Raw genomic sequence first — 26250 nt, forward strand, 5'->3', positions numbered from 1 at the left:
TAACGAGCCGCTGCCTCTGTGTGTCTGGGTGCGGGTGGGGACGGCCCCCGTCTCCGATCCTGGAAGCGAAGCCCCGCGGCGGGCAGCGGCCCCGTTTTGTGTCCGCCGGCGGCCGCCGTAGGCGGGGCGGGGCGCTGCCGGGAAGAAGACGTGGGTTTCGGGAGGAAGGCGGAAGCGATGGCGGCGGCGGAGGCCGAGTGGGAGCCGGCGGGGCTGCTGCCGGCCCCGGGGGGCGGCCTCGACTGGGGTGAGCGCGGCAACGGGGGGGATTCGGGGGCTGGGGGGGGCCGGGGCCGGTCGGTGGGGAGCTTCTGGCCGGGGCCGGGCCGGCGCTAAGGCCTCTGTCTCTCCCGCAGAGGCGGTGCTGGGCGAGGAGCTGAGCGAGCTGCTGGGCGCCGCGGAGGCGCGGCGGGCCCCGAGGGACGAGCCCGACGTGAGTACCAGGCGGGGACGGGGGGGCGGCGGGAGGCCGGTGTGCCCCCACGGCCCGGCTCGGGGGGTGGAGGCGGCGGATCCCCCGAGGAGCAGCGCTGTAGGTTTCATGGCGGCCGTCTGGCAGGAGACACCGGCTGGAGCGCCGGTGGCTTACAGGCCTTCACCCGTTTGCCCCCGCGTTAGCTGTGGAGACGCGGAGTTGTCGATTTCTTAATAAACTGTGGCTATCACAACTAGAGGTTTATAAGGAGAGGGTTTAAGGGGAAGGTTTGAGGGGCCGCGTCCAGGAAAAGCTGTGTTGTCACTGTCCTAAGGAAGATAAACTCCCCCTGCGAGGCAGTGCTGTTGGGGAGTACATGTCCGGGTTGCGTGGAAGGAGAAGGGTGAAGAAGCGTGGGTACGTTACATCTGCTGTGCTTTATCCCCTTGCCTGTAAGATGGCTTCTTGTTTTCTTGTCTATTGTAGGATTTTCTCCTAAAACCTTTCCTTGTAACCTTATGCATTAATCCCCATGTTTTTCACTGTCTGATCGTACATACTGTTTTTTCTGTCCCAGGGCATTTGCCTTACGGATTCTCCACTCTGTGTTCTTCCCCCGTCTTCTCTCTGCTCACTGTGTCCTAACCCACCTCCAGCACAACCCCTGGGTTATCCAATGTAAACCTGAGGTATTAAGAGCATTAATGTGGGAACTGCTTGATTGTACAAGGGAAAGGTATTGCCCATTGGCACGTCAGCGTTAGTTAGCTGTGCGGCGGCTCTTACTGCATGGCTCAGGCTGTGATTTTTTGTCTCTCTTCCTGTAAGTGTACTCTGATGAGCTTTCTCTTCATCTTAGCCTGCAAATATTAACATCTATGCAGTCTGCAGACTTTACGAGCCTCCCTTTATGAGGCAGGTTGAGAATGTAAGGAAAGGTACATTTGCAGGATAGTTTTTTAGCAAGAAAATTTTTGCTGTGTATTTTTTCTAAGTTGGGTATGTGATATTTATATTTTTCATGCAAGTGCTTATAAAAATGCCACATTTGAGTAGGGAACTGAGACTGACAGATTTATCATCAGAAAAAATGGAGCAAAAAACCTGATCATTGTTTTAAAGGTCTTATAATAAATAATATGTATGAAGTGATTTTAGTCTTTTTTTTTTTTTTTTCTGTTGGAGAAGGAAACTGGTGTGCCTGGCTTTAGAAGATGATGGTGTCACTTTATTCAAATATAGGGAGAGCTAATACATACTCAGCAAATCAGTCCTTGTGTCTCTTTTCCTGCTGGTAAACTGCCGCTGATGCTGCTATTGTTTATAAAGTGCTTTGAGATGTGGTGATGGAAAGGCATTAAGTAAATATTTCAGTGCAGATGGGGGGGGATGGCAACAAGTTGCTACAACTTGTCCTTTATATGAGATGGTTCAATGACTGGACTTAAAACTCTTGCTTTACAAATTACTGATAATGGTACAATAATTAGTGATGGTCTTAAACTGGCATACTCCTTTCCTACAGGTCTAAGCTTTAGAAGAAGCCTTGTCTTGTGTATTCCAGTTGAGAATTGTCCCCTTAGGGGCTTTTATTTCTATGTGCCTTAAGGCAACTGAAGTGATAGTTGTGTTGTTTTGTTTTGTTTTCCAGAGCCATAAGAATGTGAACATAATGGCTGGTGGTTTCAATGTATATTGTATTTTTGTATTGTTTCTTTTTCTGAACTGTCATTTCAGGAAAATGATCTCTATAACTTTCATTTTGATTTGGATTTGATGTCTTGGGACTCCGACCTTTGGAATATTACAGGCCATGCTTATACAGGTAATTAACCTTCAGTATTTTGCAGGTGTGACTATTCCTCCCCCAGTCCCCCCTTCCCCCCTCCCCAAAGGGTGAGCTGTTACAACTTAAGGATATTGGTAACTTACTTAAAACTATTTGATGCCCTGCAGCATTTACATCTGCGATGAGAAGTCATGCTGTGTTTCTGTAGCATGGGTACAGTTGGCGAGGACTGCCCTACAAGCTAAGCTGTATAGTATCTTTAATCTCACTATGTTTTCTGCTGTGCCTTGCTTCAGGAATTAAATAGCTGGTGTCAGGCAGTGTGTTCTTTACTGATCTCCTGTTGCTAAAAAATTGTATGGTAAATTTTTTTTATCTGCCTCTTGCAGATGCAAGCGTGAAGACAGAACCCTTATCACCAGCCACTTCAAATTGTTCAGTCCCTTCTCCATCGTCTGTGGACTCTCCAGTGCAGAATGTGCCTGTATGCAGAAACCTCCATGTAACACAGATAGCAGCAGTCATTCAGAACCAGCTGTGACAAACAAAACGCCCAGTGATTTACTTCTCTGACCAACTTCATGGCATAAGAGGAAACAGCTTATTTTTCGAACCCTTGCAAAAACAACTTCCCTTCAGTGATGTTTTCTTTCCTCCCCTGCTGTGACCCATTCTAAAAAGAGCATGTTCCGTTCTGTTTCCTCAGCTGTGTTTATTAGCCTGGTTGCCAAAAAAACGCCTTTTAAAGGCTTCTGAGTCTAGCAGTTGCTGGCCTCTGCCTCCTGTCGCTCTGCTGATAGGGAGAAGTACTTGTTTGGTTTTCAGTGGTACTTAGCAATGACCAGAATAAAACTGTGGAACAAAATCTTTTTCCTGTTTGCTACAGCAGCAACGCAGATGTGATGAAAGGCAGTTATACTCTGAACTGCTAGTAGACACTTTTATGTGTTTCTGAAGCATTAATCTCATGTACTTTCTGTCTGCAGGATGATGTGGACTTCAGCTGTAGCTCCCAGATGTCTCCCATCTCTCTCTACAGCAAGAGTTGCAGAAGTCCTGCATCCCCTGAAGGAGATGGAGGGAAGAAGCCTGCTGTCAGCATCACTTCTCGGTCTGGTACGAGAGATCAAGTTACTTTGATTCCGCAGATAGTATGCGTCTTGCATATGAATGTTTAACTAACAGACACTAGTATATCCTCTCATTTCTGACTTGAATTTGTGATCAGATATGTTTGTTTTTAACAAATATTATAGATGGGTAAGAAAAAACCATAACAAACCCTGTGTTATTACTGCTTGAATTCTTTATCTTCTGGTCCAACTCTGACTCTTTTTCCTTTCCTAGCAAATAATTCTGTGAGGACCCTGAAGAGGTGTGGTCAGACAGTGTCCAGGCCTTTGATACAACCCAAACCTCTTTTGCCTGCTGTACCTGAAGCTCAGGCTAACATTGGCATCCCAGCTAAAACCATCATTATTCAGACTCTTCCCACGCTTGTGCCACTGCCAAAGCATCAGCCAGTTGTTAACATCCAGCCAGCGCCTCCTAAAGGTAGGTGAATTGTCTTGACTGAGCCAGGTCTTGGGGGTAAACACTATGTCTGTTTGGGATGGTCACTAGAATGAAGTTAGCTTTGGCAAGTGAAATGGGAAGGGTAGGAGAAAAAAGAGGGGTGCTACATTCTTTGCTGAAAAAGCTTTAGGCTGAGAAGATGGCCATATTCCTCTCTCATATAGTCCTATGAGAAACAGCACTCACCGGGGCATTATGTGGAATGGAAATCAGTATAGCAAAAGAGACTATGCTGAGCACTGGCAGTTGTGGAGGTAAAACTGCTGACTTGGGAGGACCTCTAGGGCCCCTTGCTCTGCTCCACTTGTGATGGCAATTGGTGCATAAGGTAATAACAGTGCTATTCTGTCGTAACCAAAGGAAGATCCAGCAGAAACAGTTAGGATGGCTCAAATGAAGCTTGAAAACTTGGGAGGAGTGATAAAAGCTTTTTTTCACCCCCATGAAGCTTGGCCACAGGATGGTGGGAACGTGAATTTATGGCTTTTTATCTCACTAAACAGCATTAAATAGGATGTTGTGAAATTAAGAAAACCATGTCAGAGGTTAGAAAAGTTGCATACAGCTGCAAGGTGATGTTAACAACAGGCAAGTGATTTCCTGTCCCCTGATAATTCTTCATTCCTCCTGTTGCACTGTAATGGATTTTTGAAGTAGTTCGAGTCTTCATTTCTGAATCCAAAGCATTATTTTACTCTTCAGCTAAGACAGTAAGGACATAACTTGCATTGCTGAAATTGTCAGATGCAGTTGCTCGCTTTCACCAGCTGATGGCTGCAGTCTCTTGCGGTTGACTGCACAGGCACTGAGGCGTGGAAGGAAAAGGAGACAAATGCTTAAGGGCATGTGTCTAGAGATCATTGCAATAGTGAAAAATTTGTCTCTATTACTAAGTGCTCTTCCATCAGGAGTTAAGCCAAAGCTGGAGACGCTGACATTTGTTACAACATGCCTAAGATTGTTAGACTGCTTCAAACAGAGGTCAGCACAGTCAGTGTGACCTAATTCTTATTCCTTCTGATGTTCCAGCTGATAAAATACCATCTGGAATAAGGAATGTTGGGGATATGGATTTTTTGAATGTAAGTATAGTATTGTGAAGATCAGCTTCTCCTTTTCCCTGAAAAAAAGTCAGGAGAGTAGTTTCTGTGAGGTAGTATAGAGGAAATACTTTTGGGAAAGTATTTCCATGCCATGTATTTACTTTAACTGATGGTGTGTTTAAAAATTCTATTGTGCCACTTCCATAACAAAAACCATAAAGATCTTTTTCATTAATCAAAATCCCCTGCACGTGACAAGTTGGAGCTACCACTTTAAAATATGCTATTATTTTCAAAGGAGCAGGAGGAATGATATTTTTACAGTCTTTTTCATAAAAGCTTAAAGAAGAAAGCATGATATTAGAGCATCACGTAGTCTATGCATAAAAAAATTGTTGAAATAATCTCCAGTTCACTGTTTGAGTTCTTAAATAGGTTAGTACTAACTTCTGTTGTCTTCAAGATTATCTCTGTAAAAAAGGAGATCTAATCCTACACCTCATACGTAAAAGATCTTAGCGCTAGGTAAATTACTTCATTTTTCACCTTCCAGAAGGTTGGGTAAATGCTGTAATACATCGTTTTGCATTTTGCTTGGAATGCTGAGCTGCAACGTGCTGTTTCTGAAAGCTGGCGAGGTCTTCCTGTTACAATGGATCAGAGAGACATTCATGTGTTTTCAGACAACAAAATATTACTCAAGCACCTGCTTGAGTTAAATGTAGTTGTTGGACTGACATTTCTTGGAAGTGACTGTTTTTAATTCCATTTCAAACTCTGTTAAAATTACTTCATTTTTTCTGCTTGCTTTTCTTTAAGCTCTGTTCAGCTTGTGCATAAAATTTCTTATATAAGACATTTAAAAAAAAAAAGCTCTTGCCTTAGTGTGAATTGAAGCTTTAACTTACGTTTTGAAAGTGTAACTTGCCTTGTTCATCTTTTTCTATGCTATTTCTGAATTGGTTTGTATAGTCTGAGTCACTTCTGTGTAATAAGTTTTCCACTGAATACAGCAGTAAAGTAGGGATGGACAAAAGGAGGAGGATCAAGGTAAACTGGCTAAGTTCTTTGAAAAAGTTGCTCAAAGTGCATCAAGTGTTAGCAATTCTGAAATGAGTAATGTTTCTAACAAGTGTTGATTTTTATTAACTTTGAAGAGCTTTTGGAAGAGAGATGGATTTATTGGATCCCTTTAATATGTGTAGTTTTGGTATGCAGGATGGATTAAGAGCCCTGCAAACTTTTGGGCTTTTTTTTTTTTTCTTTTTCTTCTTTTCATTCCTATCCTGTGGAATATACTAATGCTGTAGAATTGTACTTGAGATAAGTTGTGTGGGGCAGGAGTGGAAGCAAGGCTTTCTACCTCCTATATCAGTATTCCCCTACAAACTGGTCATGTACAAATGCATTTCATATCATACACTGAGCACTCCTGTTTGTTCTTGTGTTCTAGGTCAATCAGTGGTGCTCCCCCAGCCCGCTGTGGTACAGCTCCAGGCTTCTGGAGTGCTTCCTGCCTCCCAGCCAGTCATTGCCATCACTGGAGGGACCACACCACTTCAGAATCATACGGTGAATGCATTGTCTCCAGCTGCTGGAAATGGCTCAGCAAGCGGCAAAATACCAGTGACTAAGCCCTTGCTTCAAAGGACCACACCAGCAATGGGCCTGGATGTAAGTTCTGACTGTGTGGTGATAGCTAATAACCAAAGCTTGGAAACAGTTTTCAGTTACCTGTATGTGGGATATAATGGGAGAACCAGGTCACTTTAGAGTCTCAGGAAGACTGAGCTGTAGTTGGGCTTGTCTAATAGGATTTCTAACAGTGAACAGGGAATTCGGCAGCTTGGCAAAGAATGGCAAGGAACAGTAGATGAATTGGAAATGTCAGCAGTAGGTCTGCTTCTTTTTCCATCCCCTTTATCTCCCCAGATTTTACTCATGATTTTTAGAAACTTCAGGTATTGGGTTTCATATGATCCTAATCTCTTCAGGCTCCCACAGGGTAAGCTCTCAACAGTCACTGCACAAATAAATAAGTCTTTCCACAGTAGCTCACAGTAAGCGGTAGGTATAAACAGAAATAGCTTTTGAGATGTGTGGGGGTTTTTTCCCCCTTCAGCTTTGACATCTTAACTAGCTCGCAAGCTGAGCGTTAACTTGGTTTAGTTCCTAGTAATTTGAAGCTGCTTTGGTTGCATTTTGTTGTCCAAAGGAAGGCATTGTTGTGGAAAGTACTGAACCTTCTTGTTTGTGGCTTTTGAACTCTAAGGGTGATGTTCTCCAGTGTGGTATTCCAACCACAGTTGTCATCAGCTGAGGGTCCTATCGCATCCCTCCATGTGAGGGAGAAAACACTGGTGTCCATTCACATGAAATTTTGCAGTATTGTCACCTGCTTATTAGCAGCACAGGACACTTTCTCAAAGGCATGTACCTTCTGGTGTCTTTGGAGGGATGTTGTTGTACAGTTTCCTGGTGTCTGAGAATCGCCGCTCGTGCTTGATGTTAAATTTTCCTCATCGTTTGTGTTTGTGTGTGGGCTGCATTTTTAAATAAATAATTATTTGCTACAAATAATTCAGCAGCCAGACTGCAATGGAAACCTAATCTTGAATTTGCAAGAAGCTATGCTAACAAAGGTCTGTTGGTAGACAGACCAGTTAAGAGCGCTGCATTTTTAAATGATAATTGCCTGCCACGCAAAGCCAACCTGAAGAGACCTGTCAGCAGTCATTAGATTTGTGACTCCCTGTAATCAAGAGTAGCATGGCACCTTGCCATTGTCTGAATATAAGGTTTAATTGACAAAAGGCCCTTATTGTCATCATACTTCATATACACGTCTGTGACACTCGGTAGTCAAATGTGTTGCTGGGGTAACGAATAACTGTTTATTTTAAACGATGGTTGTGTGGATATTTCCACCTGAAGCTGTTTTATGGAAGCAGTTTTAAGACTTGCTATCAGCCTAAATGCTGCACATCTTAACCTGTCTTTATTGAAACATGAAAAAACAGTTGCAACTGCTCTTTGGCACATACTATGAAATAGCACTTTGAAAAAGAACAAATGTTTCAGGATACAGCTGGCGCCAGCAGGGTTAAAACATCTTGCGACTGCTGTAGACGCCATATGTGGCGCTCAGAGCTGCACAGATGTAGCTGTCATTTGAGCTCTGTAACATGTGTTTTTGTTTGCTAATCTAAGCAGATGTTGCAGGATAAAAAGAAACACTGCAGGACTTTCTTTTGCACTTAGGAGGGATAAACAGCTTAACACTCAGCCCTTCCAGTGGATTAGACTGAGATTGGCTGATAGCAACCTGTACACGTGAAGCCCTATGTTGTGCTTGTCCTGATGGCACACGTTTATGCAGCTTGCCAGCTGCGGGCAAGTGCCAGGCTTTCAAGGTGGTCACTCTTCACTAGGAAACAGGTGAAGAACTTTCCACTAGGAAATCGGACAAAAGAAACGCTGCCTAAGCAAGCCACTCTTCTGGTTGAAGCAAAGAGGCTCTTAACTGCAAAAAGCAAATTGCCTTTCCTGTAGCAATTAAATGATATGATGACATAAACAGTAGGTGTGTGAGAGAATCCAGTTTAGTTGTGTCCTTACAGGGCCTTTCTCTCATGTTTCCACTCTGTAGTGAGAAAGGATTTAATTCTGCCTCCCAGTTCTGTTGATAAAAAAAACCTGAAAATTTAGAAAAAATGAGATTACGCAAAATTACTTCAACATAAGTGTGGATTTCTATTAAAGAATCCTGTTTTCTGTGCTGTACATTGGGTAATTTTCATATGAAATAAACTCATTAGTCAAGTTGTGTTCTGTTGAGTTTAGAGACAAGAAATCCCAGATCTTTCATAAGAACAGAGAAAACACTTGCACAGGTTTTGTATTTCTGCATTTAAGATGCATCTTCAAAGCCAGCAGCTTTTATAGGCTGAGGTAAGAAGCCAGCCAATGTAAAGTTCAAACAGTTTGTACTTTCAGCTCTTTGTTAACTTTCCCAGTGAGTGTACCAAAAACTCTGGAATGTGAGAGACATTCTTACTGGCTTATGCTAGAAATACAGCTTGCGTTGGGATGGAGGCTAAATTTTGCTCAGAACTGAGTTTTCTTTGAAAGACCAAATTGAGGTAGCAGTGGTTATTTGTAAAGACTCTGAAGATACAGGACAATCTGAATCTAGTTAGTACTGTTTGAAGCAAGGTTTTGCAATGAACCTTTCACTTCTCCATATTTACACCATCTTTTTTGCGTGTGTGTTAGTGGTGGTGTAGTTTTTAAAGCTAGGAAGCAAAAGTTGCATCACTGATTTATGTTTGATTTTAATGCCTATGTTTTCCCTTTATGGTCTGTGTTTTCTGAGAACCAGAAGTTACTATCTTGAGTGGTAAATTAATACAATACAACCTACAACCTGCAAAAGAAGTTAGCAGAGGTGTTTGCTATGTTTAATCTTTGTTCAGCACTTGTTGCTTAAGCAGTCTGACATTATAAATTAGTTCCTCTCTCTCTTCTGATTATCAAAATGCTCAAGCAAGGGGCATGTTTATCTTGATGCCAAGTCAGCTATGTAATGCTTAGTGCCGTACTGCTTCCAGATTCAAGCATTGTTGCACTGTTTCACACACACAACTCTTTCTGTTTCCTGAATCAGATTTACGTAGGATCAGGTGTGCAGTTGTGGCTTATTCCCCAAGAAAAGCCAGGCAAGTGCTAGAGGGTCGACCAAGGATCTTAAACTGTTTTAGGGATTGTCAATTAAAATAACTCAAGGACACAGTTTGGTTTCATTTAAGCAAGCTCAGGAAATCGGTGGAAGTGAAACTGGTGTGGCATAGACTGAAATGCTGTTACTGCACAGAGTACCTTGAATCAGACCGGGGAGAGCTGCTGTTCCTGACAGTGTTTGGAGAACACTGAGTAAAGGAGGGCAGTCTAGATAAATACCATCTGAAACGTAGCTGGTAATGTCTGAAACAGTAATATAGACATACCTTAGGAATCTACTTTTAGTGTACAAACACTCTATTGGTGCTTGAACTCTATGTTTTCTCCAGGGAAGCAGGTAGATTTGCCAGATGTTCCAGATACTTAGTCAAAAGCTATCCAGTAGTGAATAATCCTGAGCAGGTCTGCAAACAAGAATTGATGTAAACAATTTGGTCTTCTCTGTTTGACTTCATGATGCAAAACCTCTTTAAAAAGAGGAATGTAACTACTTGTTTGGAATATCACACAACTCAAGCCAAAGCTGCAGCATGAACTCATTCCTTATTATTTCATCTCTGGACAGTCGAAGTGATCCTGGCCCTAGATTGGTGTATTCTATACACTGCAGTCCTTGGCTAGCCTCAATCTGGTTTTTTTTCCAAAATTTTTATGTCTGCAGAAGTTTTCTTCTGTTAAGTATTGTAGTACTTAAAAAATTCAAGACAAAGCTTAGCATTAATGAAAATACGTTAAAATCTTTTCCTTCTCCACTATCTGCTAAAGAGAAAAACTGGAGTAAGTACAAACAGCTTCACTTTCATAGACTTTTGTTGGTGGCAGCAGACTAGACATATAATAAATGATCTTTACAGAAAGCAATTAGATCAACATGGAGAGAGCCCAAAATGTTAATGCACTGTAACGTGTTTTCTTAGTCTTTGTCACCAGACTGCAGTATCATGAAGAAGAATGACTCCTTCAAACAGCCTGTAGCCAATTTTTCTTGCAGACACCAAAGCCCTAGAGCAATATATTGTCTGTGTGTGTATGTATATACAGGGTGAGTGTCGGAAGGCTATGGTTAAGGTTCTTTAAGCAGCCAGACTTTAACTGGAGCACGCTATCTGAGTTCATTGATGTTACTATTCTGTGACTTGGTTTTTTTTCGTAAACTGATACTTCTAGAGTACTTCTCATCTTCTTTCTTTAGCTTTCATGCTCTAATAGATACAGGTTACTCCAGTGCATGCGTTGGTAGCTACTGGAGGGTTTTCAGGTCTTTGTAAGATACAGCGTTCAGTTCTCTTTTGATGTAAACATCATTAAGGCACATCCTGTTTTAGCTTAATAATGTGATGGAAGTCTTCTGGTTTTAATAAAAACAGAGTTGCTGTTGCTAATCTGTGAGGGAAAGGAAATCAACAGAGTAGTGTTTAAATTTAGGATTTCAAGTAGTTTTGTATAGCTCTGCAATATCGATCATTGTTATCCTTGTCAGCAGCAAGATGCTTTCAGTCTAGGTCGTCCCACTCAGTGCAAACCACAAAATGAGTAAGTGGTAAAAGATGATAGACTGTTTGAGGATGGGGAGGGGTTACTTTGAACTGTCCTGGTCTAGTCTTGCAGACTGAATGCCTGCTAGTGGTTGGAGTGAATTATGTGCCTTCCTGGAGTATATTTGCTGGTTTAGCTTCATCCAGAAGGAACCCAGTTTGTGTGTTGTATCAGAGACTGTTCTGTGATGTGAAGCAAAGCATATTAAGTAGGACAGTCAGGAAATGTGCATCAAAGCCATACTTCCAATCTGAATTAAAATGCTAGTATAGATGCATCCAGAGACTGCATTTAAACTGCCATGGAAGTGCTTGATACACATAGAATGTGCAATCTGAGGTCAGCAACAGTATTCAAAATCTCAAAAAACTATATAGCAGAGCTGGAGAAGGTACAGAAACAGTTGTAATCAGTGTGGAAATGGCTTCCATACAGGACAGACTAAAAATCTGTAGGACTTCCCAGTTAAGAAAACAGATGACTGATTGTAGCCTATGAAATGGTGTATGGTAAAGTGAAGATGAAAGACATTCTTGCTACCTTGCAGACCTGTAGATATGTATTTTCTGTCTTTTTGATTTGATCAATCAAATCACACTGCTGCTCAAGTATACATTTTGTGTCCCCTACACACAGAAGGTTGAGAATGCAGGAGAAAACAGAGACAGCGCAGGGCCTGTTTTTAAATTACACATGAGCTATGACTGTTGGAGGTGTACTGTGATTCCTAGTTGCCTCTGTGCTGAACATTTCAGCTCATTTGAAGCAGAGTGTGGGAAGCTATCTATGCAGACTTTTGACAAAGTAGAGAAGCAGAAATTATGCATGAAATAGAGGCACTTTCAACTTGCAGATCATTAACAGGCCTCTGTATTGTCTGTCCAGGTCAATGTCTTGAGAAGGCAGCAGCGCATGATCAAAAACCGGGAGTCAGCCTTTCAATCTCGGAAGAAAAAGAAAGAATACATGTTGGGACTGGAGGCGAGGCTGGAGGCAGCCTTATTGGAGAATGAGAAACTCAAGAAAGAAAACAGCACACTGAAGAGGCAGCTGGATGAAGTAGTGTTAGAGGTAAGAGATTGTGATGAAGATCTGACTTTATATAAAGACAGTTGCTTAGGTGGAAGGCACTTGAACAGAGTCATGGAAATGGTGACTGGAAGACCTTTGGGGTTTCTAGCCCAACCTCCCACTCCGAGCAGGACTTTCACCAACTCTAGGTCAGGATAGCTGTCGCATTATCTAGTTGACTTTTAATTCTTTATTTCATGGTACTTCTGAACATTTCACTGAGAAGATAGACTGGATAGAAGCTGAATATAATTTACAAACAAAAGACTTTTCTTTTTAAGTAGTCCTGATGTGTATTCATACATAATTAGGCAAATATAAATCTAAAAAGCAACCTAATTTAGTGTATTTAGCTTCTGACATAACTTTGCATGTCTGTGCCCCTTTTTTATTGCATGTCTTCTCTGTTTTTTTTTTTGTCTAGAATCAGAAGCTCAAAGTATCGTCTCCAAAGAGAAGGACCCTGTGTGTGATGGTGATACTGGCTTTCATAATGTTGAATTATGGTCCATTGAGGTAAGCTGCCTAGGAATTCCTCTTTGCATAGCAACTTTGCTGTCCTGTGATTTTTGTTGGAATCTTTAATACAGGCAGTGTTGTGTTTTAAAGCCTTGAGCTTGAAACATAACATTTGTACTTTACTCTCCTCCTGCATAGGGGAAGACTCATCTGTATGATGGTTTCTTTTTTGGAATCCTTCTGGCAACAAGAGCTAGATCTTGTACTTTTGAATTTCTCTTGGCTTGCGTGGTGGTTGAACCCCAGCCGGCAACAAAGCAACAGGCAGCCTCTCGCTCACTCCCCTGTGCACCCCCCCAGGGGGATGGAGGAGAGAATTGGCAGGGGGGAAAGTAAAACTTGTGGGTTGAGATAAAGACGGTTTAATAGGACAGAAAATATAAGAGAATATACAAAACAAGTGATGCACAATACAATCGCTCACCACCCGCTGACTGATGCCCCGCCAATCCCCGAGCTGTGGTGTCCCTCGGCCAACTCACCCTAGTTTATATATTGGGCATGGTGTCATATGGTATGGAATACCCTTTTGGCTCATTTGGGTCAGTCGTCCTTGCTGTGTCCCCTCCCAGCTTCTTGTGCACTCCCAGCCTCTGCTGGCAGGGCAGTATGAAAAGCTGAGAAATCCTTGACTTAGTATAAACACTGTTTAGCAACAACTAAAACATTGGTGTGTTATCAACATTATTCTCATCCTAAATCCAAAACACAGCACTATACCAGCTACTAAGAAGAAAATTAACTTTATTCCAGCCGAAACCAGGACAGCTTGGCATTTTGTTATTCAATGCAGCGTACAGCAGTTTGTCTGCTCCATTTATACCTGAAGAGATTAGAGATGTGTTTAGGATCCTTTTAGAAAAAAAGTCACAGACTTTGAGAGCTCATCTGCTTGTTTATACCTGTGCTAATCAAAATAGCTATGAGTTTAAGCTGCTTCTAGTACCCAGTGCAGGAAATCCCACTTTGTTCCAGGGCTTTGCAATCCTGACCATTAGATGTGTCTAGCTGCAATCTTCCTCATTATAGTGTAAGCCCTGTATTACTTGTTTTCTAGATCTGGTGAAGAGGTTGTTCCCTCTCCTTAATTAGTTGAAGTGGTGATCAAAAACCTCTCTTCTTTGAACTGTATCAGTGAGTCTTAGGAACCAGAGAGCAGGCAGGAAATGCTGCATTACTTCCCAGGCAATTTATAAAGAAATCTGTGGGAGAGAGGAGACTAAAAAGGGATACTTCTTGCATGTATCTGTGTCTTTAACCTGGCTTTGGAACATAAAGACCTTTTATATGAAGCTGTTCACTTTTTCAAAAGGAGGAGGATATTTCAGTAGATTCCCAGTCAGCAGTGTCTCCATTTGTGCTCAAAATCCCAGTCAAACTAAAGGAATGGGATAAATCTGAAGGAAGACTCTGTTTCTGACTGTGACAAACTTTTGCAATGTTGGTGTTTGTACTTTTAGTAATATTAGAAAACCTGCTAAAGCTGAAATTACTTTTGAAGTATTTGCACTTACTGCAAATACTGTTTATCTTGGGCAGTCAAATACAGCTGATAATTTTACTTTGGTATGGATGATTTTAAGGTAGACCATTTCTTAGTGTATTTAGGGTTTGTATTGGGATTTGTGACTATTGGGCAGAAAAATCAGCTTCTGGATACTAAGCAATTGATTCGTACATTCCATCTGCATTTGCAAACATTACCCCTCACTTGAGAGACCTTTGGTGAGAACTGATAGAATCAGTAATCCTGAAGCTGGGAGATATTTTAGTTGCCTCCACATTACAGTGAGGAGTTGGAATGCATGAAGCTCTTGTTAGTTTTGAGAAGTTTGGAAGCATACAGAAGATGGGTGGGAAGTCTTACCACAGTGCTCTAAAGTTCCTGTGTCAGCTTCTCTACCCCTAGGAATGAGTAAGGTGTTGAGCTTGATGGCAAGAAACTGCTGTCAAAGTAGACTGAAAAGTCAGTTTGTGTTCATATCTTTGTAACAATCAGTACTTATAGAAATGTGGCAGGGTTAATTTCTTGACCTGTTTGATAAAGTAGATAAAGCAAAAAAGTTCTTGGGTGTCTGGCCATTCCTGGCCAGTGTGGCAGCTGAGCATGTCAGTGTAATTGGTGTGCCTGAATGAGGTGGTCTGAGTCAGTACTGGATTTAGGCAGTGAAGAGAAATGTAATCTCAAATTTGCAAGGAATTACTCTTACCTTTCTGTTTGGTTGTTGGTTTTTGGTTTGGTTTTTTTTTTTTTTTCCTAGTAGGATAAATGCTTGCACTGCAATTAAAATACCAGACTGTATCAAGGTGGTGTGAATGTTGATTGTGCAGTACCCTTTGGAAGGTCCAGAATGTGGGATATACAAACCATTACTTAAGATTTCACTCCTCCCATGCGCATTTTCTTCCTTTTATAGAGGTGTCACTGAGTGGTAGCCCCATGAACGTGATACTCATGATTGCTGTTCTGCTTAGACCTTAACAACAGAAGCTTCCAATACATGTGATATTTTTCAGTCCCTGCAGCTTCTTACAGAAATAAGAAATTTTATGCTAGCTTATAGTTCAGCAAAAGTACTTCCCCTTCCCCCCCCCCCCCCCCCCCCGCCCCGAGTTAGCTAACTGTGGAATGCCCAATTTCTATGCAGTAGTCAACTGGAGATAAATATAAGTTGAAACTTTGTGACAGTGTTGCCATTTCTTCTGTGTGGGAAATCATTTCACTTGTTTAGCAGATAAAATTACTCTGCTGACACATTTTTTCATGCTGACAAATATGTTGTGTGTATGGGTAATCTGTAACATTGAATTTGGGAATATGCAAGTGGGGCTGAAAGTCTGGTAGGGAAGCTGGTGTATCGACCCAAGAAATCTGTTTGAACATATTGGAGGGAGAGTCTAGTCCAGTCTGCTTAATTGCCAACAAGCTTTTCAGAACACCCTTCAATCTTGGACGTGGCACCATGTTATCTCTGAGAAAAGAATGTAAGTTGAATTAAATATAAATTTAATATAAATGTGAATTGAATACTTTCCGGTCATGAAAGTGGCTTGTATAGAGTTAATAGTAACTCTGCATTGTATTGTACTGTGTTACTAAACTCTTTTGGGTTTGTTGATATTTTGTATAGAAAACCAAAACTTTCAGTTATTAAAAGCAGAAGTAATTTAGCAGGAATTCTATTAGTGTAAGTTTCTATTTTATCTATTTGCTTTATACTAGAAGAAAGGCGCCCAGGAATTTCCCATCTGTGTGTCAATGAACTATTCTCTAATCTTTGTGAATTATTTGGATTTGGATTTAACAACTATAAAAACTTCCTTTTATTATTATTTAAGAATGATTGGTGAGGTGTATGAAGGGAAAAGGGTACATTTTGATTCAATTCCTTGCAGAGGTCACCCCCTTGCCCCAGTCTTGCATACCATGAGGTGCAAGACAGGAATTGGCAACCCACAGTATTTGCACAAAAGGCAGCGAGCCCACAAACCTTGGCATGCAGCAGGGTTGGGAGCTGGAACCACAACATCTGGAGGCAGGTATCTGTGGGAGGCAGTGTCTCCTGCCTTCGCACTTGCCTTCTGTGAGAGCCAGTGTCGGTCAGCACGGCTGCGTTCTCAGCTGGCATGGCACCCCTGAAAGATTGCTGACTTCTGGCATTAAGAAACATCTAATTAGTTGTGCATTTTTTTATCGCTTACAACATGAAATCTGAAAATTTTCAAACTCTTAAAATTCCTAGATGTCCTTTTTTTTTTTTTTTTTTTTCTTGTTTAATTTCCACATTTGTGTTAGACTGTGCCTGGGTAGTAACTAGATCTGAAAGTGTGTGAAATAGGCACAAACAATGCTGAAACAAATGGAAACCAAGCACATGTTCTAGTCTAAACAATCCACGTATTTATTTGGGGAATATTTTTCTTTTGTTTCTCCTCCCTGTTCCCATTTGACTATAAATTGTCTTGTGTGTTTGTTTTTTTTTCATGCAAGTCTTACATGTGATAGTGAAATATTTGCCTGAAACTAACCCAACTGATATATAAAAAGTAGGGAAGGGAGAATGATCACAGAAGACGCAAAAGGCATATTTTCTGCATCTCTGCTGCTTGGGGCAGTAGCAGCAAAGCATGTAAGCCAGGTACTTGCTAGTAGCCCTAGCATTATTTTCTTGGCTGTGACAAATGTTCAACTAGTTATTTTTTCCCCCTAATCAGTCTGCTCAAGCTTACGTGGGGCTTATCATCCAAGAACAGTCTTAGACCATTTATAAAGATGTCAGCCAGCCAGAATGTGTCCTAACTACCATTTCAGATATTTAGTGGACAGAAAACAAAGAAAGATACGAAGTTGGAGAGAGGAAAGGCAGATCTGCAAAGAGATTGGAACAGGGGGTTTGAGAAGGTGGTGTGATTTTTTTTATTAATTTTGTTTTTTCTTACAAGTTGGCCAGCTGTGTATGGCTGGAACCCCTTTCAAACTGGAAAACAGACTTGATGATGTAACCAAAAATTCTTAAGCTGTATTTGTGGTGGAGGATGACTGAGGTGGTGATTGATGGAGCTAAGTAAAGCTGCTGCTTCAAAATCTCTTGTGTCCTGTTGACCTACAGCAGCTGTGCTAGAATTGCTGGCCTTTTGTAGAGACTTCATTGCAGCTTCTCTCTAGAGTGTCCTGATGGGTTTTCCTCTACTTTCCAGGACTATCCTGGAGACTGAATAATATATTAAAAATTTAGATCCACTGAGCAATAAAGACACCAGCCTGGGTAGCTTAGAAGTGCGATTTGTGTGCTATTTTTGTAGACTGCAACAAATGAAGAAGCAGTGATTTTTGACTCCTGAAAGGCTTAGGAGTGTGTCTCATTTCTTAAATTGGTAACACAACCATTAGGAAGGAAAAAAAACCCAAACCAAAACAAACCAGAAGTGGTAAGATTAATCATCTTTACTAAAAATAAGGAAATCGCCCAAGGGTTGTTCAGCTGCATGTTACCATGACCTGCTGCTGGTAAGGATGAAGTAAGCAAAACACAAGTCTTTCACCAGCACCCAGATTAGCAGCCCACCTAGTCTGCAGGCTACTAGTCAGTACTAATGTAGCCTGCTGAGCTTTTGGAGCATGTGTTATTTGGGCTGCTGAAAGCACCATCCATTGAGCACACCTGTATTTGTGTCAGTATGGTTTAGAGCCCTTACTCAAGCTGAGCAATCTTGAGTTGGCGTGTGGGAGAGCAGGATTATTCTGAGGTTTGGTGCATTCAGCAGTGTTTTTGTGCAAGTTTGCTGTTGTTTGAGCCTTAATGCTGGACTTCTTGATTAAAGAAACAGACTCATCTTATGGCAAGCAGGAACCTAGGGATACCTTGGTGGTGGGATGTCAAAAATTTAGAGAAATAGTTTTGTAGTTCCCTTAAAGGGAGCATTAGCTGGGTGGGCAAAGGAGCTAAACTTGTTACCATAGTATCACATGCAGCAAGTGTTGTGTTGCTGCAGAGGTGTTTGAGCTTGTATGTTGTGTGCTCAGGTTTGTCAGTGCAGATCCAACCCACAGCAGCCAGTCCTGGGCCAAGATCTCGGTATGGTCTGAGTCTCACCACTGTGCTGCCCTAGCAGGCGAGCTCAGTTGCAAGATCAAGCAGTGTCGTGGCATGTTTGAAAACACCCCAAATGTCCTCTTGAATAATATGTGGTAAGCAGACTAAAGCTGTATGTCTGGCACTTGCCTAAAATGAAGAGCAATGATAAGCAACTGCAACAGTATTTTTTTTTTTTCTTGTTGCCTTAACGATTCTTCCTGATTGTGTGTGTGTGCTTCTTCCTAACTCCATTACAGCGTGAAGTTGGGTAGGTTAGTTGAAACCACCGATGGCTTGCAGTCTAATTGGAGGAGGAACTCCCCAGCCAGGTTCCTTGCTTGGCCATTACTGCCTTCCAGCTGAGCCTGATCTGGGAGTGGTGCTGAACTGTGAGCATTAAACTGTGGCTCATGATTTCCTTCAGCTGCAAGTTGTATAGTGTTGTCTAAACTTGTGCTGACTGCTTGAAGCATCTCTAAAAGATGTTCTGAGAACAGAGAACCAGGAATTGTGGACTGTACAACAGGGTGAGTTCCTACTCTCAGTTCATCCGATCCTGGGCTTTTTTGCACTCAGTGAAGGATAGAAAAGGATTGTTACTCTGCTTTTTGCAAGCCTCAAAAGCCTTCCATAGATTTTCAGGAGGTTAATAGACTTAAATGTGATGTATACCTGAAGTATGCTAACAAACATACATACAAATGATGATAGTCAAAGGGCTATTAATTTTTTACACTAGTAGAGAGGAACGGGTGCAATGTGAAAAGAAAACTACTAGATGAGTGCAAGAGGCATGCAACAGTGCCACGTTAGCCAGCTCCTTCTGGCTGCCAAGGAAATACAGAACCCTCTGAGTGTTTTAGCAAAACCAGCAGAAGCTCCGGAAGACATTTGTGGCTCTTAACTCTTCTAATATGGGAAACTTACTCTTATGTTTGTGACACTGAAAGAATACGTTTTAATGCTGCATTGAGTGTACATTTGTGTTGGAGATGGCCCAAAGCTAGAAAACTGCTTCTGTAGCACACCTTTGGTCTTGTGTTGTAGTTTCTCCCTGAAGAGAGAGAGAAAAATCAGGAGGAAAAGGACAGGTTGAGTAATTTGGACTTGGGTTCAGTTTCCAGACCTTTCAGAACCTCTCTTGATGGGTTGGTGCTTGAATAAAATTGAATACCCTTGATTTTCTTACAAACTACAACTGCAGGAGCAGGAAGTGATTCCTTCCTCTTTCCTTTACTGATCACAGCCACATGTTCATCCTGGCAGAGTTGTGCCTTGGCCTGGCTGTGCTTGCTTGCCTTGTCCTGCTGCTGCTGCTGCTGCAGAGCCTGCGCAGAATGCCAGATGCACTCGCTGATAACTTATCCTATTCTCTGTGTGTTCATCTGCTGGGCTGGGAGTGAAATACAGAAAGTTTTTGCCCTGAATGAACATTGTTGTTAAGACTGCTTGCATCAGGCCTGCCCAAGCTTTGGCAATAAAGGCTAGCCCTCTTCCAAATAACTGACATCGTTTTCTAAGCAAAAATAAATGCTCTGGGTGTCGATACTTGCTTTCTTCCTTTCTTTTCTACCAGCTTTATTAAAAACAAATTGCTTTTTAAAGAAGGCACAACACAAGAAAAACACAGAGATCATCCCTCCAGTTTGGGTTGCTTTCTCATCCTCCCCAGCAGAGGAAAGAGGCTGGATTCCTCTTACCAGCCCAGCACTCGCAGAAGGTAGCTCTGGAGCAGCCTGGCAGGAGAAGGTAGTGCCTTGCTGTCGGCAGATGGTGCCCTCATCGGGACTAAGAAATGAGAAGTACTTTCCAGAGAATATTTGGCACTGTGGCAGCCTTGTCTGGAATCAGTTAGGAAGAGGACAAGGTCCTCAGTTGGTGTCTCCTTGCAATGTCAACTTTAGCCCATTGGAAACATCCCAGCTCGTATTCAGAGATGGTTCTGTCCCCAGAACACTCTTTGTTATGATATCACTATTGGCTTTCGTCTACAAATTACTGTACAACTTAAATGTCAGTATTCAAAACTTGAAGTGCACAGGGTTTGTTCAGCCAGAAGTACAAATGAAATTTAGTTTGGGCTCCTGGCAAGACTTGCTTTCACATTTATCAAACTGACATTCAAACCAAAGAAGTAAAAATACAGCTAAAATATCAGGTGCTATTGAATGCCTGGAGAAACCATGATAGGAGTGTTGCTTTTCTTTCTCTCCTGTAATCAAATTTATCTACACTTCTGAACAAACATCTGCATGAAGTATTTAGTGGTTCGTTCTTTTTTCCCTTGGATCTGGTTTTGCATCTTAAACAAGCTGATAGCTCAGCCAGCTTAGACAGGGTTTTTGTGGCTGTGTGAAAACCCTTTAATGCTCAGGGTATCTGGGATGTCCAAATGCAGACTGCAAAGCCTTGGTAGGCACCCCAGGTGTGTAAGTGTGGCCAAACAGAAAAGGTTCCAGCTTCTAAATTGTTGTCTTGTCCAGTAAAGCCATTTCTCAGCTTCAGTCTTTCTTGACTTTTAATGTGGGGCAGTAACTCAATTCCTGCAAATAGTAGGACTTGCTCAGGGTATATATGCCAAAGTGCTCTTTCTTTTCCAAATTCTCATCTTGTAGCCCAACAGAATGAAAAAATTTTCCATGCTTTTACCATCTGTCACATGAAAACATTTTTTTAAAGCAACTATTGTTATCTTAGCTGAAAATACTGGTTTTCGGAAGCTTTTTATCCCTCTGAATGGGATTATCTGCCTTTCTTTTTCACTGTTTTAGCCTCTTCTACCTGATATTTTTAAATGCTCAATATTGACTTCACCTTCAGTGTCATGGTGTCGGGATCTGCTCTGTAGGCCATTCCTGTTCCAGCTTGTATTATTGCTGTTCTGCTTAGCGCTTATAAAGCTCAGGATGCCTCAGGTGGGCAGGTGTTTCCACATGTAGCTCTGTAGGAGAGGTCCATCTTTCATCCCAGCTGCTAAAGGGATTCCTTGGTCCTAAGTCATGTTTTTCCCCCATGCCAATTTAAGATGTCAAAGGAGGAATATTTCTGATATCCTCTGTCATACTCTCATGTTCCCACTTGGCCGGGAAAGGTCTTTGAGAAGTCAGAGGATATAGACCATTACCTGCATGTCCTCTCCTATCTATTACCTGAAGATGGAGCCCTATTTACAGACAAACTCCACAAGTGACCTCTCGTGGGAGAAAGGAAGGGGAAGAAATGATACAACAGAACAACAACATCTATTCAGATGGGGAAAAAAATAACAAAACTCTCCAAGTAACTAGAAGGTGGAAGCAGGGCAACATTTCAAGTTGTGGGATTTTTCCTTATCCAAAATGAAAGTTCTTTTAGTTTTGGGTTATTGCCACAAACCAAAGAAGCAAGGAAGGGCAATTTTTTTTTTTTTCCCAGACATATTTGAAACTTTGAGAAGGCAGCTTCTGATCATCTTCAAGGTCCTAAAAAATGAATGGGGAAGGGGAGGCAAATGTAGCCCATGTAGCTTAAGGCAGAAATTGCTGCTAGCCCTGCTTCAAAAGAAGCATTTTGTTAAAAATAACAATCCTGATAAAGGAAAGGACATTGGAATAAATACCATAAATAATACCATATTTTGTCCTCAAGTTGGTGCTCATGTTCTCAGAAGTGGGAGCCATGGTTTATGCCTGTAAGGATGGCAAAATGTACTCTGTTTGCCTCCTTCTTTGTCTTTTGCTGCTGAAGATATCTTCTTTCAGGTTGAAACATCCCATACTTAGTTGCTGCCAAAAGTGAAATTTTAATTTTCATGAAAAGATTAAGGTGTTTTAAGCATGAGAAGAGTAAAAATAAATATTTCCTCTCTACTAAAGCTGATATGATAAAATGAGGTGTGTGTGGTTTTGAGTGGCTGTACAGCTAAAACAACTAAATTACAAAAACTGAACATTAGCTGTGATTGCAGAGCGGTGCTTATCTTTATCCTTGATGGACTTGGTTTGGGTTTCTCTACTTTTGTTCAGAGTTCAGGGGGAACTGGAGTAGCAACGTGTTGCATGTGGCAGTTTACTTCAAACTAGTCACCTTGCCAAGCTGGAACCTGAAATAACAAGAACTGCCTTTGCAGAGTGAGGCAAATAGGAAGGAAGAGCCATCATGGAAAAATGCAGATTTGTTACAATTCTATTGATTAGGGGTTTGTCAGCTTTAACTAGATAATTACATGGAAAGTTTCTCTGGTTCCATGTGTCATTTTGAACAGGAAAGGAGAGAAGTAGGATAGGATAAAATGCCAGACCCAGTAGGTCCATCAACACACTGGATGGCTGATACACTTCAGGCTGTGGAGAAACGGTTTGTGGGAGAATTGCAACTTTCAGGTCTTCTGATGGATATTCTTGGTTTCATGAATAAATTTCCACATACTTTTAGCTGTCATAGCTCCAAATTAGGTAGAGTAGGGACATTATACAGATGAGTGACTTCCAGCAGGAACATGTGGTATATACCTTTAAGAATCAGCCTCAGTTTTGAGCTCTGGTTCTGGGCTTGAGATGCTGCCAGCTGTGCCAGTGCTTTCACTGGAAGAGAAATAAACTATAATAGTTAGTGGAGATTGTGTCTGTAAAATTGGATATCCTGGTGTTGCTTGATCTATGAGGCTGTGAATAAACCATCTAGCTTTCCATGCTATGCAGTAGAAGCAATGAGACATTTGGATGCTAGTGTACATATACAGTAAGGAAACTGTAAGTATTTTTCTGCTCACTGTCACTAGTGAAAACAGAGCCTATAGCACTTCTGCTGCCCTGGTTCTGTGCTGCTGCCTGGAAACCTGAAGAAGAGGAGGCAGTCCAAGCGACGTCAGCCTGGATCTGGGATTGCCCTGGCTCCAGCGGTTCTGCAGAACGTGACACAATTACTCACAGGGAGACCTGGGTTACTGTTAACAGGAGTGCAAAAGTGTTGGCAAAAGAGAGAGGATTGCTAGGCAACTACGTGTGCCTTCTGCTTAGTTGTGGAGTATTTAATCTGCCCTCCTTGCTAGTTCTTGCCTTTCTCTGTTATTACCTTTTTTATTCATTGCCTGTTGCAAAGTAATGCTATGTAATAAATAGGAAAATGAGATCTTCCTCTGCAGAGTTTATGCTCTGCTACACAGGAGAGGTGGAGCATGAATTAAAATGTACTCTGTAGGCAGTGATCAACATGCATGGCAAAGATCTCATTGGCATGCTGGGGTCTTGTTGGATTTTTGTATTTTCACTGTGTTGCTGCTGGTGATGCTCTGCTGTTGTCAGCTAAGAAGGTTAGGGCTTGATTTTGTAAATATACATATTTCAGGAAGCAACCTTGTTTACGAAAGAGTAAAGCTAGCCTCTGGAGAAGATATCTTAAACTATTGCTTTTGTGCTTTCAAGATTTCTCACTTGTAAATCACTCTTCTGAACTAGGATGCAATAGATCTTTTATAGCAGTTGTCTGGTCATATTTCCAGCTCACACGTGAAATGCTGCTATGTTGCTTTGCATGGAGAGTAGCACAGATGTTCCTATGCTGCATGGCCGGCTGGCTGGCTGAGCAGCCCCCAGGGGAAGATCCTTAAATCAGTGGAAGCACAGACCAGGACAAGAGGGTATCTGGGACCATGGCCTACTGCCCTATGTAGATGGGGTTGTCAGCCCTGCCAATGTTTCTAAATCCAAGGAGAATTGAACACATATAAGCTTGAGTACAGTTTTGTTAGATGTCTGGCATAATATTCCAGGCTTGCAGCTGCACAGAATTTGGTAGCTATATTTTCCTTACATATTGTATTAATATAAACTATGTCAATTGTGCTTTGAGGCTGATGAAAGTTGAAGTTCAGGGGTACTTTGATTTGAATATAGGTAATTTTCTTATGCCTGCAGAACTAGGTTACAAACAGATTGATCTCAGTTTCATCAGGTGAGGCTTATGGGGTGACATGAAAACCAGAGCATCAAAATCTTTCAAACAATTAAAACTGAAGAAGAGAAAAGAATTGCTTTTCTGTCTACTGATGCTTTGAATGGCAGTAATATAATGACACAAGATATCATGTTTTTATGTTAGATATGACGTGAACCTTATCCATGTAACATAGTAGCAGCCAGAAATGTATCCACCTGAGTATTTAACACATTACAGTAAAGTGTCTTGCAGACCCTTCATATATGTGATATGTTTTGCTATGGTTATTATGTTTTCCAGTGTATTTGAAAAGGATCCCAATGGAGTTGATTCTGCTGTGAGTTCCAGCCACCGGACTAGAAATCTTCTGGAGTTCTCAGCTAGCCAGGAGTCCAGCACAGCTCAGAAAATACCTGGGGACATCATTCCTGAGAAGAGTAATAGGTGAGATGAAAACCTTTGACTTGTTTTAAGTGGCAGAGGGCAATGGTGCTTTTAGACCTCACTGCCCTTGCATTTGCTAACCTTTTTGGCCAGTGTCATTGCTGCTCTTATAGAGCAACTGAGTTTGCAAACACAGTGTTTTGAAAGCTGATGTCTTTTTTTTATTATTATTTAACAAAGTTTACCAGGTTGCTTTTCAAATTAATATGATGTTTTATCTCCGAGATTACCCAATATGTAGAGCTTCAGAAGTGTACACGTGGCTATGCTATATAGTGTTATGGACAGTGTGGTGGAAGAGAGCATACAAACAAGTGTATGTCGTGGAGGTTTTCATGACCTCCTTCAGTTCTTCATCTGTCTGCTTTTTTCCCTGATCTTTATTTTAGCTTGCTTAGTTATGGTATTTGTCATATTATCTATCTCTTCTTACTTTTCAAGCTGGAGTACTTATTTTCTCAGTTGCTCAAGAGAAGACTGGGGAAGTTCATGATTAAGAACATACTCTGAACTTAGCACTGTACTTCTTTAGAAACCTCTGAGTCCATCCTTATGCTTACCCGTTACTTAATTATATAGTTGCTTTCAAGCTTCCTAGATCTCTAGCATTCGGTGCTTAAATGAAGATATAATTGTCTCCAGACTGAAGTCTGGCTAATCCAGCTCATGTTTTGCCCTTACAAGATTTATCCTATCAGATTGTCCCTTTCCAGTAGAGTGTTTTGGCAGGTTGAACAAAGCCAGGCACAGATGTGCAGAAAGCCCTAGTGTATTTTGCCATGCAGAAAGAAGGCAATAAATCAAGAGCATTTTAAGGCTGTAGCCATGGTGAGGGCTTTGTGTCCTATGTGGCATGTTTCGGACGATGACTTACGTGACGTAGTAGTAGAGTGGTTCTCTTAGGAGGTTATGCTAGTGCCTATACCTCCTCCTTTTCTTTCACTCTTTCACCTTGTTTTTTGGTAAGCTGTGGGCTCTTTGCTGCATATTCTCCTTTATGACTTCTAGATGGAGTAAACAGGAGAAGCAGACATGAAGATGGAGAGAAAGCTGGGAAAGGGAGGGGGAATGTGAATAAGGCTTTCATAAACTTTTATACCTGATCTTTCAGAAAGAATTTGAGATTTAGGAGCTACAAGTCTCTGTCAAAACCAAGAGGACTAAGGCTGTTATATTGATACCCTATCAAAAAAGGAACTTACAATACGTATTTGGTGATAGCAGTTAACCCCTCAGGAGGTACGGGTAACCAGGAGAAAGGAATATCGGTCTTTGCTTTGTTGCTGAGAATGCTGTGGATTTTTGTATTGAAATACATGCTCTTTCTCACTTTTTTTATCAAAGCCAAGCTAGCTTCCGGAGACTGTTAGAGATGTAAATCCCCTCCACTCAGTGGTAATATAGTTTGTGGCTGCTCCATTGTCATATAGCTCACAGTCTTTACATCTGCATGGTTTTAGTGACTAATAAATTTAGTATTTATGTAGCAAATCTTACGTGGCTCTGGAATGAAAGAGAAAGTTGCCTCTGCAGAGATCTCATAGTTTACATATTATGAGGAATATTTTACAGGCTACATTTTCTTTCAATATCTGGCCTGTTTGGGAAGAGATCCAACATCTGCTA

General features: G+C 41.5%; 1 protein-coding gene across 5 annotated transcripts in view; it reads left to right on the forward strand.

Annotated features, from left to right (window-relative positions):
* Window positions 1-128: 128 nt before the first annotated feature.
* Window positions 129-26250, forward strand: part of ATF6 (activating transcription factor 6) — an 83866-nt gene continuing 57744 nt past the window's right edge. For 3 of the 5 annotated variants that reach the window (XM_075038352.1, XM_075038354.1, XM_075038356.1), the window contains exons 1-10: window positions 130-247; window positions 357-433; window positions 2153-2240; window positions 2594-2688; window positions 3191-3320; window positions 3552-3758; window positions 6276-6496; window positions 11984-12169; window positions 12594-12685; window positions 24481-24624. In XM_075038352.1, coding sequence (XP_074894453.1) covers window positions 178-247; window positions 357-433; window positions 2153-2240; window positions 2594-2688; window positions 3191-3320; window positions 3552-3758; window positions 6276-6496; window positions 11984-12169; window positions 12594-12685; window positions 24481-24624 — 1310 coding nt within the window. In that variant the 5' untranslated portion in view covers window positions 130-177. Of the gene's footprint in view, window positions 248-356; window positions 434-565; window positions 833-2152; window positions 2241-2593; window positions 2689-3190; window positions 3321-3551; window positions 3759-6275; window positions 6497-11983; window positions 12170-12593; window positions 12686-24480; window positions 24625-26250 lie in introns of those variants that run through there. The other 2 variants (XM_075038357.1, XM_075038355.1) reach the window with 2 other exon arrangements.

This window comes from Buteo buteo, chromosome 10, assembly GCF_964188355.1.
Source record: "Buteo buteo chromosome 10, bButBut1.hap1.1, whole genome shotgun sequence".
NCBI lineage: Eukaryota > Metazoa > Chordata > Aves > Accipitriformes > Accipitridae > Buteo > Buteo buteo.